Raw genomic sequence first — 21,617 nt, 5'->3', positions numbered from 1 at the left:
ATTGACTGCAGTTCATTTTATTGGGTATACGTATTTTGGTGAAAGCACCGCTCAGCTCCTACTCGATTAAATTAGGCGTGCGCATTCAGTTCAAGTTGAATTGAGTGCAATCGGTTTTTTTTTAGTGGAGCTGATCTGATTTTATGAGAAATTTAAAAAAACAAAAACTGATTCTTCGGTTCGATTCTTTTTTTTTTTTTTTTGGATATTAATGTTTAGGTTATAGCAAAGTCAGCTCCTGTGTGACCATTGACAATGCAGGCAGATCTTCGGTAATAAATCTAAGTGGATTAATCGAATCACCATATCCAAAGAGTAAGCTATTGATGAAGTTTGTCTTGTTCATTAGGTTTTAATAGGAATGAGAATAAAAATAATTTTGGGGATAATTATTATAGTGGGCAAAATGCATAACTGAATTCATGCACTTGTTCAATTTTTGACATTAAATCCCTACATTTTTAATTTTGTAGATGTTAGGTCTCTCTGTCACATAAATAAAACGCGTGATGTACACTTCCATTCTTTTTCTTTTAGTAATTGAGCTTAAAAAAGCAACTGAAATGTTGCCATAGCTCAAAAGCACCACAAATGAATGACAATAGAAAAAAGAACTGCAGAGATTTACTAATGCCAGAGAAACAATGCTGGAAAAAACAAGATCATGCTCTAGATACAACAGTTCTCTTCATCTTTCCTCAATATTTATACACCGATCGACGAACAATGCAAGATACTTGATGAAAAAAGGCACATTTGATAGCAATATTTCACGTTGGATTAGACCCAAGACAAGATACAAAAACACTACATATGAGTAGAAATGGCCAAACACAAGTAACGAGTAAAATTTTTCCTTATCGACGCCCCTTTTTAGCATCAAAGTGATGCTTCTTCAACTTCTTCTTGCGCAGCAAAGTGGTGGCACCACCAGTACTTACTCTAAATGGCATCCCCATGAGTGCCAACAGCTTCTGGCCTTCTTGGTCAGTTTTAGCTGTGGTTGTAATGCAGACGTCCATTCCTCTTGGCTTACCAAGTGCGTCATACCTGATTTCGGGAAATACACTCTGCTCGCGAACTCCAACGCTGTAATTCCCATGTCCATCAAAGCTGTTGGCTGTCACACCTTGGAAATCCCTTGTCCTGGGAAGCCCAAGATTAATAAGACGATCTAAAAACGAGTACATCACCTGCGCACGTATATACAGCACAATAAGTTAATAGAAAAGACGTATTAAACTTCAGTTAACTCTTCACATATACAGAAATGATAATGCTACACAAGTAGATTATATAAAACATGATACTGGAAACTTACTAAGCCTTATTTGGTTCAATTATACTCTAGAATTCAATTCGTTTAGCCGTTCATTTGACTTAACAATAACCAATTCAACAACATTAAATGAAATTTCTAATAGCTTTTTAAATAAACAAAACATAACTATATTCATTTGCAAATGATAATGTAAAAAATCATTTGAGTCAAACACGATACATTTCCACGGAGAGTATTAGTACTCAGCCTTGGTTTGGTTCAATTCTACTCTAAAATTCAATTTACTTGCAAATAAATTCATTAGCAATTCATTTGACATAACCATAACCAATTATACAAAATTCCTAGATAACTTTTCAAATAAACAAAGCATAACGAAATTAATTTGCAAACGATAACGTAAAACTCATTTGAATCAAACTTACATTTCCACGGAGAGTGGCAGCAATTCCAAGCGGTTGACCTTCCCTAATTTTAAAGGTGGCAACAGAGTTTCTTGCTCTTGTCTTAATAGGTCTCTGTCCTATAATCAAAGCCAAATCACCCATTGCTGCTTCTAAACCCTTGGCATTCTGTGCAGCCTCTCCAATCCCACAATTCACTACTATCTTCTCAATTTTCGGAACCTAAATATAAAGAAAACATAAACAATTCATACATAGCAATACACAGCTGAACAACACGGACACGGATGCCAAAAACATGACACTTGAACACAGACATGGCAAAAAAGTGTTATTCTAAGGTTTCCTATGTTAGTGTCTCAAACACATTTCCAAAACGGAAAATGTTTATTGAATGAAGTGCTCATGCTACTTTTTTTTTAATTTTATCAAATTACATTAAATCGAATCCAAAACGTTTACATTTGTAAGAAATTCAGAAAAACTTAAAAAAATTAAAGCCGATAACCTAACATGGAACAGACAATTTACGCTCACATGTGTTATCTGATTCACATATCTACTTAGGAAAATAAAAAACAAATTTTCAATTGTTTCGCAATAAAGTGCAGTGCTCGAACAAACTAAACTAACTAACAAAAAGGGTACTACTATATAAATAGTTCAAACATAGAACTACCCAAACTAAATAAAAATGTACCTAATTAACAAGCCAAGAACTTTAATTATACCATACAATTACAAGAATCCCAAACAAATGAAATTAACAAAACTGGGTACTTTACTTGATGAATATTAGTGTAAGAAAATTCTTCCATAAGTAACGGAACAATTTTTTCAAGATAAGTGGTTTTAAGCCGATGGGTTTTTTCTGATTCTGATTTGTCCACCAGCACTATTTCTTCAGTAGTGCTGACGGCTCTCACAACTCCAGATTTTCCGGACGGCGGAGTGAGTCTTACGGACGGTGAAGTAATGGGGAATTGGCCGCGGAACGACGCCGTCGCTGCTACTGAGGAGGACTGTAAAAGCCATGAGGATGACATTTTGGAGCTGAGAGTGAGAGTATCAGTGGGTTTTTTTTTCTTTCGTTATTTGGTGAATGAATGAGATAGGATAAGTGGGATTTAATTTTTCTTTTGGCCCCTTTGGTTTTGTTGTTTTTTAGATTTACCCCTCTTTCTTTGTTTATGAATATTAAAGTTTTGTTTTGAGTAAAGGGTCGATTCGGTTCAGAAATTTATGTACCGAGTTTAAATTACTCATTTTTTTAATGGATTTTATCAGTTAAGTTCAGAAGTCTAAAATTGAGTTATTTAAATTCGGTTCAATGTTAAAAAGAGTACTTATATTTATTGTACTCTAAAAATAAGTTTATTGATTTATAGAATTGCGTAGCGAATAATCAAGAGGAACTTACTGGTCGTGGGCTAATAATCACCCATGGCCCCTCAACTTTAGGGGTACGGGCGCTAAATCCCTGATGTTTAAAAACGGGCGCTAAACCCCCTAAGTTTTGTGTCGGCGCTCACAAAACCCCTTTTGGACGAAATATGACCAAAATACCCCTGGCGCCGTTTTTTCAGTCAACTGACATTTTTAAAAAAAAAATCTGACACTGTCATATCATCTGACACGTCAGAAATATATCTTAAAAATTTGAAAAACCCAAAATACCCCTAATTTAATTTTAAAAAAAAAAATCAAACCAACCCAATTTAATATAAACCAATCTATCAACCCAAAAACCGACCCAACCACCACCCCACCAACCGACCCGCCACCCGACCACCGCCGGAAAATTTTCCGGTCATCTTCTCCATTTTGAAGATGACCGGAAATTTTCCGGTCATCTTTATCTGTTCCTCTGAGGAACAGATCGCCGGACTTGTTCCTCAGAGGAACAGATCTGGATCTGTTCCTTTCCTCAGTTGAGGAACAGACGGATCTGTTCCTCAGTGAGGAACGATCTGTTCCTCAGTTGAGGAACAGATCCGTCGGATCTGTTCCTCATCTGTTCCTCACTGAGGAACACATCTGATCTGTTCCTCAGTGAGGAACAGATCTGGTGGTGATGACCGGAAATTTTCCGGTCATCTTCGAATCGGAGAAGATGACCGGAAAATTTCCCGGCGGCGGCGGTGGTGGTGGCGGTTCGGGTGAAAATGGTTTGGTTGGATGTCATTGGGTTTGATTTGATTGGGTTGGGTGTTTTAGGGGTATTTTAGGTGTTTTAATTTTTTAGGGTAGTTTGGTGACGTGGCAGCTGACGTGGCGCCACTATTTATTTATTTTTTTTTTGAAAAAAAGTCAGTTGACCAGGAAAAACGGCGCCAGGGGTATTTTGGTCATATTTCGTCCAAAAGGGGTTTTGTGAGCGCCGACACAAAGTTTAGGGGGTTTAGCGCCCGTTTTTAAACATCAGGGGGTTTAGCGCCCGTACCCCTAAAGTTGAGGTGCCATGGGTGATTATTAGCACTGGTCGTGGGATTAGAAATCCTGAAAATAAGTTCCAATCACTCTCATTCTCTCGACCAATTTCTTACCCATTTCATGAATGGGGTTTTTAAAATTTTAAATCATGGTAGCTAACTCTACATCTTCGTATTTGTAAATTCATGTCCAACCTATTTAAGAACATGTAATCAAATTTCCCATGCTGTACGACCTATAAAAAAAAGGCTTGATCACTCAAAAAACCGCCATTTTTTTTTTCAATTGCACCCTTACATAGGAAGATTCTCTCAAAACCCCTCCATCTTTATATTCTTTTTCAATTGTACCCCAAAGTATTAAATTGACGTCTTTTCACATGAAAAAAAATTTAAAATAATATTTCATTTTTAATCTATATTCTAATTAAACACTAATTTTATTAATAATATAAAAAATCATATTTCCTAAAATTATATCCAATAACTTTTTAAAATCAAAACCATAAAAATTTCCAATTTAGGGTACAATTGAAAAGAGATCTAAAGGTGGGGGAATTTTGAGAGAATTTGCCTACGTCTGGGTGCAATTGCAATGGAATTTAAAGGTGGGAGGGTTTTGAGAGAGTTTTTCAACGTCAGGGTGCAATTGAAAAAAAAATTAAAGGTAGAAGGTTTTTGAGTGATTAAGCCAAAAAAAATAGATCGTCCAAAAATTAGTCTTTACTGAAATAGCATAAAAACCTCAGTAAATGATTGTCAAAGTTTGCGAGCATAATTTATGAATACCTTGCAAATGTTATAGCACTAGTCGTAGGCTCGCGCATTTGCGCGAAATCAATTTCATATTCTATATAAATAATAATATTTTTATTTAAAAAATTAATAGAATGCCAAAATAATTATAATAAATAGTATGGAAACTAATAATATTAAATAAAATAAAAATACATTCTAATAGTTTTTGTAATAAATTTTTCTAAAGTATATGAATATCTATAATATATATTTTTTTCATTTTATATTCTTATATTTTTTTTGTATTAGAGTTTTATACATGATGCTACTTCTCATAATAAATATGGGCTGGATACCATAATAATCAATAATTTACAATATTTATAAAAATTTCTTATGCAGTTTGATTTTTTTACATTGATAATAAAAAGATTATTGTTCATTTTCTATTAGAAAACATGTGTTTAATTATTACATTGGCAAAAGTTGCATATTTATTTTTCTTCTCATCATAATGCTTTATAGTGACGAATTCTAATAGTACTATTTTTCCTACGAATAAATAGAGTATATATTTTAATATTAATATATTGAGTTTTTTTATATTATATATAATTTTATAATGAAATTTTAAAAAGTTATAGTTATTTTTCGAATGATTTTCAAGAATGATTTTGAATTTTTCATAATTTGAAAATAAAGCACCCTGAATCTATCAATATAATAAATAATAAATTGATATGATTAGAATGAATATCATAGAAATTAGATGAAATTAATTTTTAAAAAATATGAGTGGAATGAAATCAATTTTTACCTTAAAGTATCTTATCTTTAAGTCACTATCTAAAGTAATTTATTAATTTATAACTGGGGTGCAACACTTTAAATTAGCTACAATTATGAGTCTCGTCGTAAAAGAAAAATTATCTAATAGATCATTAATTAGCTCTTAAGAGAAATAAAAAAACGCGTGACGATTTAGCACAATATCTGGAGGTATGATCCTCTACCTACCAATTTTAAAGTAATTATTCTTAGTCCTAATCTTAATTGTGTTCAACTAATTAATGAAGGTTTTTAATAATTATACACACGTACATTTACTAATCTAATGCTAAGGGAAATTAACTAACATATGCATACTTTCTAGCAAGGGACTTAGATTTGAGTTAGTCTATGACTATACCATATATTAGTGGGTACGTGTTCCATTCATCATTGCAAGGAGATTAGATATGTGTATATAGCACACTCATAATGAACAAAACAATACTAACTGTTCACAGTATATGCAAGTTATCTCTATCATATATAAGATTTGCTGTAAAAAAAAATGATACCTTCTTGGAATATTAATCGCACCAGTAGTTAGAATAAAATTGCTGAATAGAATTGCTGAATAGAATTATTCATGTAAATTAAAAGTACATCGGTAGAGTTTATATAGATTGAAATTTGACGAATTGTATTTAACTTGAAACTTATCACTTTCTCAACAACTCAACTATTGAATACTTATCTATATATATATATTATAATACTAATTTAAATTAAATTCATGATAACAATTTATCTAAAATAATTAAATTAGAATAAGTAGTTTAAAAAAATTGGAGACTACCAGAATGCTCTATTTGGTGAGAATCAATGAGAGAGCTCCGTTGGTCCTCTCAATTATATAATATATAGATACTAAACCAATCTAAAGTTTATAAAACGAGAAAAATAAATATCCAACTTTAGTTTTTTATCATTATACTGCCCTCTGCCTGGTTGTTGATTATAAAGATATATGCATGTTTAACACCAATTTGCTTGTTTTTATAACTTTCTAATACTTAAGCCATTATTATCTTGATTCTAGTTTCCCTTACATTCTATACCCAAGTTTCCAAGTCACTTGTCTAGTAAACCATATTTATTTAAGAAAATATGATAAGCCATATGAACATATTTTTAAATGGTTAAAATAGCTCTTTAATTGCTTTTAAAAAGAACACTTTAGCTCTTTAATTTTTTTTACACACTTAATAAAACTCACTCATTGAAATTGAAAAAATAAATAAATAAACAATTGAATTGAATTATTTAGATGGAATTCAGAACAAAACTTTCGTTTTTTATTGAATTAATCGATCAACTTGCCTCCCTCATTTTTCTAATTATTTATATGGTACATTTTTTTTTTTCACGTGAAATTTATTTGAACCATTTAAAAATATAAGAAATATAAATGGCAAAAATAAATTTAAAAGAGTTTATGTGTTCCTTCTAAATAATTTAAAGGGTTTGTTTTACCTTCCACCTAAATTAAAATAAAAAATATGCAAAAAAAACAAAGATCAGGTCACATTGGAGTGCGTATCTTTTCTTTATTTTAAGAAATCAAGACGAAGGATTTCAGAAGTTTGAAGATTGGATGGAGAAAAATTAAGATATGGGTTTTGAATAACGTTGAAAAGGGTATCTGTAAAGCTTCTCTAGTGTAATCCCGGAGTGCGAGCGCCGCCGAGGCAACCACCGGCGCATTGAATGTTCAGTTAGGGCACAAACAAACAGAATAAAAATGAGCAGTGGCGATGAATTGAAGTCAGCAAGCTCCGAATTGGAATTGGATCGACCTAATATTGAAGATTATCTTCCTTCTGGATCCTCCATTCATCCAGAACCGCTCGGCAAGCTTCGCCTGTATGTTTTTCATTTTTTTTTCCAATTTGATTCATTTTTCATTCATTCTCTTATTTTTTTTACTTGTTCAATTAGGCGCGATTTGCTGGACATTTCACCGGCACTAACTGAGGCTGCTGGTGCCATTGTTGATGTGAGTTTTTTTTCTTTATTTTGTGGAATTTTGTTGTTTTTGCATGATTAAAGCATAATTTAATCATTTTAGTGTTGAATCATTTGTAAGCTTATTCATTGAATGAATTTGATAATATGAACTTACTGCTTAAATTGAATTATTGTATTTTTGGAGTGTGATACTACAGACTAAGCCTTTCAACTCAATCTAATTAGGGTGAGCTATTTGTATTTTTCAGGTAATTTCAATTTGCTTTAAGCACTCATAAACTATTCCATTTATCAGTGAAAAGAAACAAGAAAATAAGTAAAAAGGACATCTCTTTGACATATCCTTTTGATCTTTTTTCGGAATTGATCATATACAAGAGCTCTATTGAATCACATTCTTAAGAAAACCATATATTCTTTTTCATGATTTCACCCTTTTTTTTTGGGTTGAAAGAATGAATTCTTGAAATTATGTACTCTCCCTAGTCGATTAATTGTCCTTTTTTTTTATGTTATGGTGATTTTGTAACAGGATTCTTTTACACGATGTTTCAAGTCGATTCATTCTGAACCATGGAATTGGAATATGTATCTGTTTCCCATGTGGTGTTGCGGCGTCATAATTCGATATGGGATTTTGTTCCCGATCAGGTATTCTTTTTGGTTCTGAAGGAAGTTTTATTTTATGATTCTAATAAGTACTGGAGTGAAGCTTGTACATTTTGATGTTTATTTGCAATTATGGAGCCCTGACTTCATACAAATAGGTGACCTTGTAATATTGTTAGAGATAATAAAACCATATTTGGAGTCTCACTAACAGTTTAAGATTTTTGATAGATTAGTTAATTGATATGATATTAAAATTTCTATAACCAAAACGTCTAGAATTTGGCTGTCTAATGTTTCTTATTACTCTTCAGGGTTTTGGTACTTCTGATAGGGTGGATAATCTTCCTCTCAGCGTACATTCCTGTGCATTTTCTACTCAAAGGCCACGAGAAGTTGAGAAAAAACTTAGAGGTACCAATAAATAATTTATGTATTTTTCCCCAACTCTTTTATTTTGTACCATTTTCTTTTTCTTGAATGTTTGTTAATATGAACATGTGAGAGGCTGAGAGCTGGGAACTTTGGTAACTTATTAGAATGTTGTGAGATTTTATACGAGGACTACTTTACTTTAAGCCTTTCAAAAGAGCCAATAATTTTACAATCTGAGAATGTTGTGTGCAATATTTTCTGGAATGAACTTTATATAATGTGCTGATAATCAGATAATTTCTTTTGGTTGTGCAATCATCTTATGCATTAATCATTTGATAACATATTAGGAACACGTGGAAGATGCCAAAGCGTTCTTATAGTTCGGATATGTGTGTGTAAGAATTTGACAGCACGCACGGTCATCTGCAAATTATGCATGTTTTTTATGTGTGCGCCGGAAAGGGCTAAATCCACTAATTTTCCTCTTATACTTAAACATTTATCCTAGAAGAATCAAAATGTATCAAAGAATTAAATATCAAGGAGGGAGAGTAGGAAATGATCATAGTCCTGTCTATTTGATCTTCAATCATTTTTTGGAAAGGTTTTCCAGTGTCTTTCTAATAGTTAGTTTTTGCCTTTGTTGCTCTTACCTCCTACCGCTGTGCATATTCTTTGATGACTTGGTAATTTATTGGCAAATTAGTGAGTTAAAGAATAAGTAGAATAATTTTTAATGGCTTCCAGACTTCCAGTTTAGTGTAAGATACATAAAATGAAAGAAGCTTACTTGCTAAAGGTTTATATCTTTGGCTTTTACTTTCTATTGAATTGAAGAAGTAGATAGAGCACAATAATTTTTATCACATCTCAGTTTACTGTGATTTACATAATATGAAAGAATCTCACTTGTTAACGATAGAGCAAATATTTTTTGTCGCATGCCAGTTTGATGTTGTAATTTTATTGTAAGTTCCTGATGCTGTTTATTGCACAGAGGTGTTTGGTGGAGTTAATTTGCAGCTTCTTTGTGGCATCATGGACTGGAGTTGTCAAGTACCATGGGCCACGTCCTAGTATCCGGCCCAAACAGGTTCATATAAATTCTGCTTCTTATTTTTGTCTCTTCTGATTATATGCATTTTTGCATAATGTTTTAACTTCTTATCATTTTGAATCTAAGCATCTCAAGCATTTATATATTAATTAGTAGTTGGTTATCATAAATTGAACAGGTTTTTGTTGCAAATCATACCTCCATGATTGATTTCATCATCTTAGAACAGATGACGGCGTTCGCTGTTATTATGCAAAAGCATCCTGGCTGGGTTGGTAAGTGAACATCTATAACTAAGATGTTTGAAGTAATGTTTTTTCATTAATGATTAATATTAATCATCCATAAATTGTTTTAAATAATAAATTCCACCAAATTGATGTTATTTTAAACTTAAAAGGCTATAACATAAAGTTATTGAATTGTTTGTGTATTTGCTTTGATGACTTTGGACTGAAAGAACAATTTTGACGTAAGGTAATCTGGATATAATGGAAGCTCAGCTTGTCTTTCTTGATTTTGTTAAATGGACTATAGTGGTAAAGAGCACTCAAATTTATTTTTCTCTTCATGTAGGACTTTTGCAAAGCACTATACTAGAGGGTGTTGGATGTATATGGTTCAATCGTTCAGAGGCATCGGATCGTGTAATTGTAGCAAAAAAGTAATTTTTGATGCATTGGGAAAAATAAAGAGTATAAATTTCCGGTGATATATGCATCATGTTCACATTTAGAATGATGTTTAATGTTTAGGTTACGGGATCATGTTCAGGGGGCTGACAATAATCCTCTTCTCATCTTTCCTGAGGGGACCTGTGTAAATAACCACTACACTGTAATGTTCAAGAAGGTACTAAAAATTTGCGATAAAGTCACTTTTTTTCAAATGCTTCATTGTGCTTATTTTTCCATTGGCTTGTGTTTCCTTTGTGATGTTAGGGTGCATTTGAACTGGGCTGTACTGTGTGCCCGATTGCAATCAAATACAATAAAATTTTTGTTGATGCTTTTTGGAACAGCCGGAAGTAAGTATCTTCACTTTGTATTTCTGGTTTTTCATCTCTACACTTGTGGTAAAGTCTTGCATAGGCACATTAGATCTATTCGTTCCTTGAATAAAAGCTATTGTTGTTAGCAATAAAATTCAAGTTCTTTGGTAGTCAAGAAGGTACTTTGACCATGTCTAAGATAATTTGCCTAAACTCTTCAGAAACAACAAGGATAACGTACTTCCTAATATGTTTCTAAAGAGTTATTTGTTGAGTCTGTAAAACCAAAGCATTTATCATTTATTAAGTTCAGAAACTATGCGATGTGAGTCCCAATAACAAAGATATTGCTTGTTTTAAAGCTGAGAGTGAGTAATCATAAACACAGACGCCCACTGCTGCTCCCTGCATAATCCACAGGCTTACTGAAATGGTTTAGTACACAACTTGCTGGAAAATTTGTTAGCGAGTTAATGTTTTGGTTGTATTGAGTTATTTGGGGAAGGCCATATTTCTCTCTTCTTTAAGCTAAAAATCAGGTGCATCTTATTACTGATTAGTATTATCACATGCATCATGCATCAATATGTGTGCATTTGGTGACACCATTTTGATAACAAGATTATGTGCCTCTTTTGCAGGCAGTCTTTCACAACGCATCTGCTACAACTCATGACATCATGGGCTGTTGTTTGCGATGTGTGGTACTTGGAGCCACAAAACCTGAAACCTGGAGAAACAGCCATTGAGTTTGCAGAGAGGTAAAACTACCGTCTCTAGTTAGCAAGTGTTGTAAAGTTGTGTTACCCTTGCACATAACTTTTTTTCTTTCTAAAATATTTTTGACAATACCCTTGGTTCATTTTATTGCAGGGTCAGGGACATAATATCTGTACGAGCAGGTCTTAAAAAGGTTCCTTGGGATGGATATCTGAAGTATTCTCGCCCTAGCCCAAAACATAGAGAGGGAAAGTAAGTAAAATGCCTTTCACCATTTTCTTTTCTTATGTCTATCCAAAAATGATATAATTGCCCTGTTCTCTTCTTCATTTTTAAAATATCTCCCTAAAACTCTATCCGAGTCTTATTTACTCATATGAAACAAGAATTAATCTATACTAGCATATCACAATATGATTATTTCTCCTGACTTTAAAGGCTTCTCTTGCCTATAGTTTTTTGCCTTTTTATAAGTTAATGCTGATAGTCATAAGTTGTTAAAGGCGAGATGCCCAGGCAGATATGGGTCTTACTTCCCGAGCTGCGAGGTGGGGCACGCGCTTTTTGGAGGAAAGAACCAGAAAAAAAAATTACTCAAAAAAACTTATTAAAGGCTTAAAGTAAATATTAATATATGCATTGATGTTCTCTAATTAAATTAAATAAATACAAACATGTATGAATTAGATCATTTTTCTTTAATGGATTAACCATGCGATAATACTTTCATCCCTCCATCCAGAATATTTTCTATTTGTAGGAGGATACTATACTATTACTTTCTTCCATTTATTTGAAAAGTAAGAATAAAAAAATAAGTGCATAGTTAACTCCCTTCCGCATAATTTCAATATGCACTAGAATTGTACTAAGGCTCCTTAATGAGTTATTTCTTTTTGTTGAATGATTGAGGTTGATTTTTGTTTTCGTTTTGGGTTGAAAAGCAGCATTTTGGATGTTATTGTTATGAGGTGTTTGAAACAACATAGTAGAAGGAGCTTTCATGATCAAACCTTGTTAAACTTACCTTAAAAACAGAATTGAATTCTTTTTATGTAACATTCAGTACAATACTTTTTTTTAAATAATCGATAGTATAATATATTTTCTATCTTTATTTTACCCTTTCCGTCATTTAAATGCAACATATTTTGCACATTTGAGTCTTGCCGTTGTCCTAGATTTTATCCGTGTGACATTTTTTGATGTGTTTAATAGTTGAATTCGTTTTTTTACTAGAGAATATTTGGAATATCATTCTCAATAATATATGGTGTTGAATTTGACATCTGCCGATTTTGTATGCCAGGCAACAAAGCTTTGCCGAGTCAGTGCTACGACGCTTGGAGGAGAAGTGATTAAATATTTGTGGTTTTGGTCTTTTGTAGTAGTGTTTAAACCAAATAGGGTCAGATTTGGGCATTTGGCATACTTGTTATCTAAGTGCAGACTTGGATCCTTACCAACAAATCGCTTGTTTGGGATTTTACTTTCTCAAGTACACAATGGAATTTCTCAAAAGTCTCGATTTTTCCTCAGTTTTGTGCAGGAGTGGATTTCATAGCAGGGTACTTGCCTGGTATTCTTAATAAATCTTGAGCATCTACTGCTCCTAATGATGGCCGTTCCGGATAAAAGCCGTCAAAGGTTTTTTTTTCTTTTTTATTATTATTTTAATTTTTGATTATAGGTCTCAACTATTATACTCTTTAGAAGTGTAATGTATATATTTAATTAATAGGGAGAAAGAGTAATGAATTATAGTATAATAAAATGAAGACGTGACCGACTTGCCCTCTCAATGGCAGGAAGGAACCTGTCTATATTACATTTTTGTTGTAATTTATAATTGTTTTATAAGGTGCAGAAAACTATAAAGTCATATATTTTTTAATAATTTTATAAAAATGGGTAAACTAAACCTTTAAGGTGGGCAAATAAATTAATTAATCACAAAGAATCTCAAAGTAGAATAACAAATACTTCATGGATGCCATCATAAGAGTTTTTACATATTTTGCTTCCTTCTTCTTTCTTTGTGTGTGAGTGCTTGTGTATGTTTTGCCAATATATTTATGTTGGTAAATTGAGTTATTCAAATAAGGTTCAATGCTGAAAAGATTATTTATATTTTATTGTTATTTTTATTTTGAACTAAATGAAGACTAGCTCTCAAGACATTGTTAAGATGACAAAATTATTTATTTCATCAGTCGTGCGTTATTTAAAAAAAGGAATCAATATAATTTATAAAATACTTAAATCTTCATTGTATATTTATAATAAAAAAAATTAGGATTGAGATTCTTTTAAGTTAATTGAATATGATCTATCATGTTCATTCAATGTACACCATTCATTACAAAATGAATGACATATATTAAAAAACTTCTAAACTATACGAAGTTAATTCACACCATTCATTTTATAATGAATAACGTAGATTAATTGAATATGATGAGTCATGTTTAATCATCTTGAGATGATTTCAATCCAAAAAATTATAACATTCAACACATTTTATTGATTTATTATTAGAATAATATGTCACAACGTGCAATAAAATGATTAAAAAATTGTTGAATCAATACTAAAATGACATAAATATAAAGTAGTCAAAAATAATTTATAAAAACGTGATAAGAAATTTCAAACAATAACGCCAGCAAATGTTGCAGGACCACAATACTTATGTAGCACAGACATAGATATGTAAAAACAGAATACTTGGACATTGACACGGCAAAAAAGTGTTTATTTTGAAATGTTTTACGTTAAAAATAAAATTTTGCATCCGAAATGCCAAATTTCCAACACCTTTCCTAAATAAAAACCGTTGATTGAAATGTTTGTGCTACTTAGCATAACACAATGCTACCGCTTCTGGAAATTGAACAACTTGATAGAATCTGTAAAAGTAAGTGCAAAGACTACAAATCCAAGAACCATATCTGCAACTAATCCAAGAAAATCATGTCCGAAGAATCCTTAATAATAGCTCACAAAATCTTCGACAGTTATTATTATTCTGACCACATGAGCTTATCAGTACCTTTTGCCTTGCTATTATTATTGTGAATTGAAAGAAACTACTCCCTCTATTTTTTTTTTAGTTGTCACTTTAGGCAAATGTATTTTTCTATCAATAGTTGTCCATTTAGAAATTTAAGATGATTTTAATCTTTATTTCCAAATTTACCCATGCCTCATAAATGACTCCATATTTTACTTTAGAAAGCATTTATTAACTAGTGGGGTTATATTAGTATTTTTCTTTGTAATTTAAGACAAAATGAGCATTGTCTTGGTATGTGTAACTTTTTCTAAATGGACAACTAAAAAAAATGGAGGGAGTAAGTAAGACATTTTTAAGATGAACAATTAGTTCGTTCATCAATGGTGTGTCATTAAAAAAAACTAATTAGAATGTATAAAATATTAAAGATCTTTAACGATTTTATAATAAAAAAAAATATTATAACATTCAACACATCAGATTAATTTATTATAAGAACTAGTCGTAACCCGCGCATTTGCGCGGAATTAAATTAGATTCAATTTAAATATTAATTTATTTAAAAAATATATGGAAAATGTAAAAAATCATAATTTGCAAACTAATAAAATAAATAATAAAATAAATACATATTATAATATTCCAACAATGAATTTTTTTATTTGATATATGATACATTTTTTCTAATTTATATTCCATTTGTATTATAAAATATAATACAAAATATGTGCTTAATAATAAAGGGCTGCAAATTTATTCTTTCTTTTATAAGACTTTTTCGGATTATAAAATACTTGCACTAATTATACAAAAAATATGTTCAAAAAAGTTTATTCACTTCAATTATTGCACACTCTAATTGATATAATATTTAGATCAAATAGGTTTAATTGCTATAATATGGACGTTTGCAGGTGAAGTAAGAATGAACAATTTATCTTAAAAAAACAATTTATAAATACCTATTTTAAATAAAACACTTATTTTATTAAAATATTTTTACTAATGGATATTAAAGAGTCCCACATATGAAAAAAGGTCATAAATAGAGTTGAACCGAATAATATTATTACTAATAGAACACCTATTTATTCTCTAACCAATCTGAATAAAATACCTATTTACTCTCTAATTTCTCTAACAATGAAACTTTGCAGCACAACTCATACAAATCTTATTTCCACGGTTCTTTATTTGCTTCAATGGATAGCTACACAAAGTATGGTTTTCGACATTAGTTGTCAATAAGGAAAAATTACAAGCTAATAAAAATATTTCAGTATGGTATTCCTAAAAACTATACCTTCCCTTTATTAATTGGCAAATAACAATCCTATTTAAAAGATTATTTTGTCTAACTTTAATTAAAAGCTTATTTTATCTAACTTTAATTATTTATCCATGTCTAGAAAAGCATGAAAGAAGAGTTCTAATGGTATACAATTTATAATATATGAGATTGACTTGAGATCCAATTCCATTATACCAAATATATTAAAAAAATATGTAAATACCATTTAAACAATTAAATTAATTAAAATAAATATTTTGAAAAAAATAAAAATGATTTATTTGGTGAGAATCAATGAAACTTCTAATTTCTTCCATATTTTATTTTCTTCTTGACATGAAAATTAACGAAGCTCATCAAATAATTCAGAAAATACACATTAAAAGAAAATCAATGAACCAAAACTATAAAGCCATCCCTATAAATTAAATCTCAAATCTCAAGAATACAAAATATAATTAAATACATTCATTTTAATTGGGAACAGATTAGATAAATTTTTAAATCAGTGCCCATTAAAGAACGATGGAACAATTCATAGAAAAGAACAATGGAAAAAAAGAAACAACATAAGGAAAATAAATAAATGATGTGTTAATAAAGAAGTTAATCAAAACTCAACACACTTATATGATACAAATATTATAAAAAAACTCAATATCTGATTGAAATAAAAAGATGAAACCTTGAAAGAAAAAATTTACATTTGTAAACAATATAACAAAAGTGATGGAGCATTAATTAGTTTAGACTCTTTGATCTTCATTTATGAGAACTAATAAAAGATTTTTTGTTTAGTGAAACTACAATGAAAGGCGGACGGATAAACATTTATATAAATTAATATGAAGAAACAATTTATATAAATTAAGAATTTAAGTGTAAGTTAAATAGCCATTTAAGAATTAAATTTAAATAGGTGTTAATATAAATTAAGAAGTTTTGTGTAAGTTAAATAGTCATTTAAAAATAAATTTAAATAGGTGTTAATATAAATTAAGAAGTTTTGTGTAAATTAAATAGTCATTTAAAAATTAAATTTAAATAGATGTTTTTAAAAAAGTAAGTTAAATAGCCATTTAAGAATTAAATTTAAATAAGTGTTAATATAAATAGCCATTTAAGAATTAAATTTAAATAGATGTTTTTAAAAAAGTGGGAACTCACCAAAAAACTGTATTTGGTGAGAATGAATGAGAGGTCTTCGTTGGTCCTTTCAATTATAAAAGAACAAATCAAAATTATTAACTCATGATTAATTTTTTCTAAAAACTTATAGATTATATTAAAACAAATAAAAACTATGATAATAATAAATTCAAAGAACTTTTTGGTCTAAATTTTTTGATTAAATAGATGTTTTTAAAAAAGTAAGTTAAATAGCCATTTAAGAATTAAATTTAAATAGGTGTTAATATAAATAGCCATTTAAGAATTAAATTTAAATAGATGTTTTTAAAAAAGTGGGAACTCACCAAAAAGCTGTATTTGGTGAGAATGAATGAGAGGCCTCCGTTGGTCCTCTCAATTATATAATATACTAGTCGTAATCCCGCGCATTTGCGCGGAATCAAGTTAATACTTAACCTAAGTATGATTTTTTTTAAAACAATTAATACAAAAAAAATATTTAAAAAATCCTAATTGTGAAACTACTAAAATAAAAAATCTATCAATATTCTAACAATAAAGTTTTTAAAGTATTGGTATTTGATGCATTTTATATTTTATATATTTTTTGTGTCGGAATTTAATCTTTTTCTTTCCCATAATTGTTTTTATGTTTTCTCGAAAATTTGCATCCAATTACTTATAATGATAAAATATGAACCAGATAGCATAACTTTTCATATTTTATTATCTTCCTCGAATATGCTTGTGTGATATGGTTATCTTAAAACTATTAATAAAATTAATTTTTTTTGTGAGACTTATTTTTTTATATTATAAAACATGTGTTTAATACCTACACAGACAAAGGTAGCATATTTATTTCTTCTTTTATAAGAGTGGTTTAGATTACAAAATCTTTGTACTACTTTTATTACGAAAAAATATCGATAATTATAATATTCGATAGAGCATTATCTTTAGATTTTTTATATTCTAGCATTGCATCGTATTGATTTTCTAATATTTTATTTGATTTTCTAAAGTTGAATTGAGTTATCAAACATCTTCAACTCTAAAGTTAAGTGTTTGATAACTCAATTTAACACTTAACTTTTAAAGAAATTAATTTTTTTAATATTTAATAATTTTTACTAAATACTTTTAATTTGATTTATATTTATAAAATTATTATTTTTTGCTGGTGACAAAAATTATTGTTGTTATTTTCTTTGTATATTTCTCATAAATGAATAATATAAATTGAAATTTAATTATTAAAATAACCCAACTTAATTTTAAATAAATATATAGACATTAACAAAAATGTAGAGTCCACCATATTTAAATTATCAGATTCATATATAATATATATTAGTAATTATTTATTAATAATCGTTGTTTTAAATTATCTAAATTAGAAATTCATGAGAATGGTTTTTTAGCCGTCTCAAAATACCAAACTATCTTTCGGTGAAAAATACCGACATAAACATTATAATATACATTGGTCGGTAGCCACATCATTATTTTTCCAATAAAAAAATATGTCGATTTTATAATTTGACAAAATAGAAAAGGCAAAATAAAAGTATCTCCCCACAACTATAATTTTTTTGCCAAATATACCATAATTTTTAAAGTTTGCCAGTTTGATCCGTCATCTATTCAATTTTTGCCAATATACCAAAGACTTGAATATATTTGAGTATATTTGGTAAAATCCAAATGAGTCTTGGATATATTTGGTAAAGATTGACTAAATGACATATCAAATTGGCAAACTTCAAAGATCATGATATATTCGGTAAAAAGACTATAATTGTGAGTAGATAAGTTCATTTTGCCAATAAAATATACACAAAGTGAGAACTAATTTACTAACCAAATTGAAAGTACGATCGTCAATTTTGTTTTAACAACCATAACCATAAATTGCAATATTATATAATCAAGGTATAACCAAACCGAAAGAATTATTTGGAATGATCGTTTATCACCCAAATACCCAAAATTCATATTAATACTAATTTTTAAAAAAATTATATTGATGTTAATTAAAAGAAAAAATCACATCGAAGTTGTGTAATTTTTTTAAAAAAATATCTTATTTTTTAAAGAAAATACATGAAAACAATATCATATATATTTTCCAAATTAATCGAACATGATAAATTAATAATTGTATTTGAAAATTATTAACTATAATCAAACTGAATTAATAAAAAACCGAAGCAAATCAAAACATTAATTTGATTTAATTGATTAATTCAATTATTCAAATAGTGGACATTCCTATTCCCGTTTCTGTGAAAATAGTCTAAACATTTTCTGTAAGAACTAAAGAAACTAATGCTCTATTCCTAGAACTGAGAAACTAATAAAGCTAAAACAAATGGGTAAGGTTATTCTCTACCAATTAATGGAGGTATAGTTATGTAGAAAGACCATTCTATCAAAGCTAGTGTATGTAACTATCCATTTAAGCAAAATAAAAGTATAAAAAATCGTAGAACATAAGAGCTGTGCTGGAAAAATGGTAGAGAATATAGGAATAAATCAAAAACATTTATTTAATATTTAATTTATTAAGAATATTAAAAAATTGTCAAATTTTTAGTTTTATAAATAATTTATTTAATATTTAATTTATTTAGAATATTAAAAAATTGTCAAATTTTTAATTTTTAATTTAAATTTAGAATATTAAAAAATTGTCAAATTTTTAATTTTTAATTTAAATTTAAATCTTAACATTTTTTGGCATGTAAAGCTTCAAGATGTATTAAAACAAAACTTTTTATCTAAATACATGTATAATTTATCTTTACTTTTGTATTTGGTAGTCAAAGAATATCATGCAGTAATTATAATATGCTAATAATGTATTTGTGGATTGTGATCCATTTTAACTTCATTACATGGTTTACTGATTGAAGTTGAAAATTTTGGCAATGATTATATATATGTTTCAGTGTTTTTAGTTAAGTTAAATTACAATACGAACAATAGTAGTAGTTTGGTGAGAGTTTGTATAGTATTAGGAGTAGATGTTTTATATAAATAAAAATAAAAATAAGTTATTTAAAAAAATTGGAGACTGTAAAAATGCTCTATTTGTGAGAATCAATGAGAGAGCTCCGTTGGTCCTCTCAATTATATAATATATACTAGCCGTAAACCCCGCGCAATTGCGCGAAATTAAATTTATTTTAAATTTAGATAATGATCTAAATAAAAAATTAGTAGTTTTTAAACTAATAAAGCAAAATAAAATATCAATATTTCCTAATAATCCTATCAATGAATTATTTTAAAATATCGAATATTATGAAGTATGGACCAAGTATCATATTTTATAAATCTTATTATGTGGTATGGTCTTTTGCAATTAAAATAAGTATTTTATTTTTTGCTCTTATATTTTAGTATCATACTATATGGGAAAACAGAATAAATAGGTACTTCTTGACCCTCGAAAGTAAATTTTACATTTTCTATCATATAGTAATGAGTATTAGATCGGTTTGATTAAAATAAATTCAAACTATTGCTACTCAATTATTTTAACTCTTTTTTTTGAACTAACTGAATTAACTAAATTAAAGGAATACAGTCGACCCTCTAATAGTTAATATTCTATAAATTAATAATTCTAATAATTAATAGAAAATTGAGAGAACCAACTTCGTTCCACGTCGGATAATTAATAATTCTATTATTTAATAATTAATAAAATTTAAAATATATACTACATGAATATTAATTATTAGAGAGATTTTTTTAAAGAAATATATAACAATTAATGATTTATTTAAGGCAATACTAACCTTAATTCATAAAGTGAAAGTTAAAATACAATAAATTATGACTTTTTTATTCTTTTAAGAAATTTTAAAAGAAGTCATTAGATAAATAAATTAAAGTAAGTAAAGTATCTCTAATATAAAAAATATTAAAAATATTTTACTCTATGAATACAACTTCTTAATAATTATTTTTTAGTTTGATATCAATTGATATTTTTTAAATTGAATATAAAATTATTATTTTTAAATTGAGTGATTGTAAAGTGTATTTAGTTAGTTGTTCAATCATATAATATTAATATTAGGTCTATTAATGTAGATGTTTTAAAATATTTTTTATACTTTTCTTGATACAAATTCAATAAATTAATAATTCTAATAATTAATAATTTTTTGATCCACCATGTGTATTAATTATCAGAGGGTCGACTGTACATAATAGAACTTAAAGATTAAATAACAATCAACCCAATAAATAAGTTAATTCAATGAAGCTGATAAAATTCGGGGTCCACCAATATAGCTTTAAAGTAGTATAATGAGAAATTTAGCATCAAGGTAAGCCGGATAATAATAGCTTATAAAAGCTTGTCATTTTGCTCAACCTAATTTTTGAGTTAATTAGAGGTTTGAGCCCTTATACAGTAATTCAAATAAAAATTCTGTTCAAATTTTTGAATTTTTCTGAGTATTCCATCATTATATCTCTACAAATTGAATAAGATGATAACCACCACCTATTTTAATATAAAAAAAACTACTTAATTACTCTGTTTCTGTGTTAGTCCAGAAATTATTCACATTAGTCTAGTTCTAATGTTAATGTAGTTGGGTTTTTTTTAAAAAAAAAAAACTAATCTAGTTGGAAAGTTGAGTAATTGATGTTGAGAGTTAGTGAACTTTTCAAAATTATAGAATGGGTAATGAACTTTAAAACATAATAAAATAGTTACTAAATTTTTAAATTTGTGGTTCCAAAAGGTT

At 28.8% G+C, this 21,617-nt stretch overlaps 2 protein-coding genes across 2 annotated transcripts; one reads left to right on the top strand and one right to left on the bottom strand.

Annotated features, from left to right (window-relative positions):
• Positions 1-670: 670 nt before the first annotated feature.
• Positions 671-2,791, bottom strand: LOC126657454 (50S ribosomal protein L5, chloroplastic). Its single transcript, XM_050352144.2, has 3 exons — positions 2,472-2,791; positions 1,708-1,908; positions 671-1,193 (listed from the first exon to the last, which is right to left on the bottom strand). The coding sequence occupies exons 1-3, from the start codon at positions 2,730-2,732 to the stop codon at positions 858-860; spliced, it is 798 nt and encodes a 265-aa protein (XP_050208101.1). The 5' UTR covers positions 2,733-2,791; the 3' UTR covers positions 671-857.
• A 4,405-nt stretch (positions 2,792-7,196) lies between these two features.
• On the top strand, positions 7,197-12,945 carry LOC126656322 (glycerol-3-phosphate acyltransferase 9). Its single transcript, XM_050350861.2, has 12 exons — positions 7,197-7,547; positions 7,623-7,680; positions 8,185-8,303; positions 8,576-8,675; positions 9,637-9,732; positions 9,875-9,971; positions 10,273-10,360; positions 10,452-10,548; positions 10,638-10,723; positions 11,329-11,448; positions 11,561-11,659; positions 12,717-12,945. Exons 1-12 carry the CDS (start codon positions 7,426-7,428, stop codon positions 12,763-12,765), a joined length of 1,131 nt encoding a protein of 376 aa, XP_050206818.1. The 5' UTR covers positions 7,197-7,425; the 3' UTR covers positions 12,766-12,945.
• Positions 12,946-21,617: the final 8,672 nt, after the last annotated feature.

The sequence above is a fragment of the Mercurialis annua genome, linkage group LG7 (assembly GCF_937616625.2).
Source record: "Mercurialis annua linkage group LG7, ddMerAnnu1.2, whole genome shotgun sequence".
In the NCBI taxonomy this organism is placed as follows: Eukaryota; Viridiplantae; Streptophyta; class Magnoliopsida; order Malpighiales; family Euphorbiaceae; genus Mercurialis; species Mercurialis annua.
The sequence above is the reverse complement of the archived record's forward strand: the minus strand, read 5'-3'. Positions and strand labels throughout refer to the sequence as shown.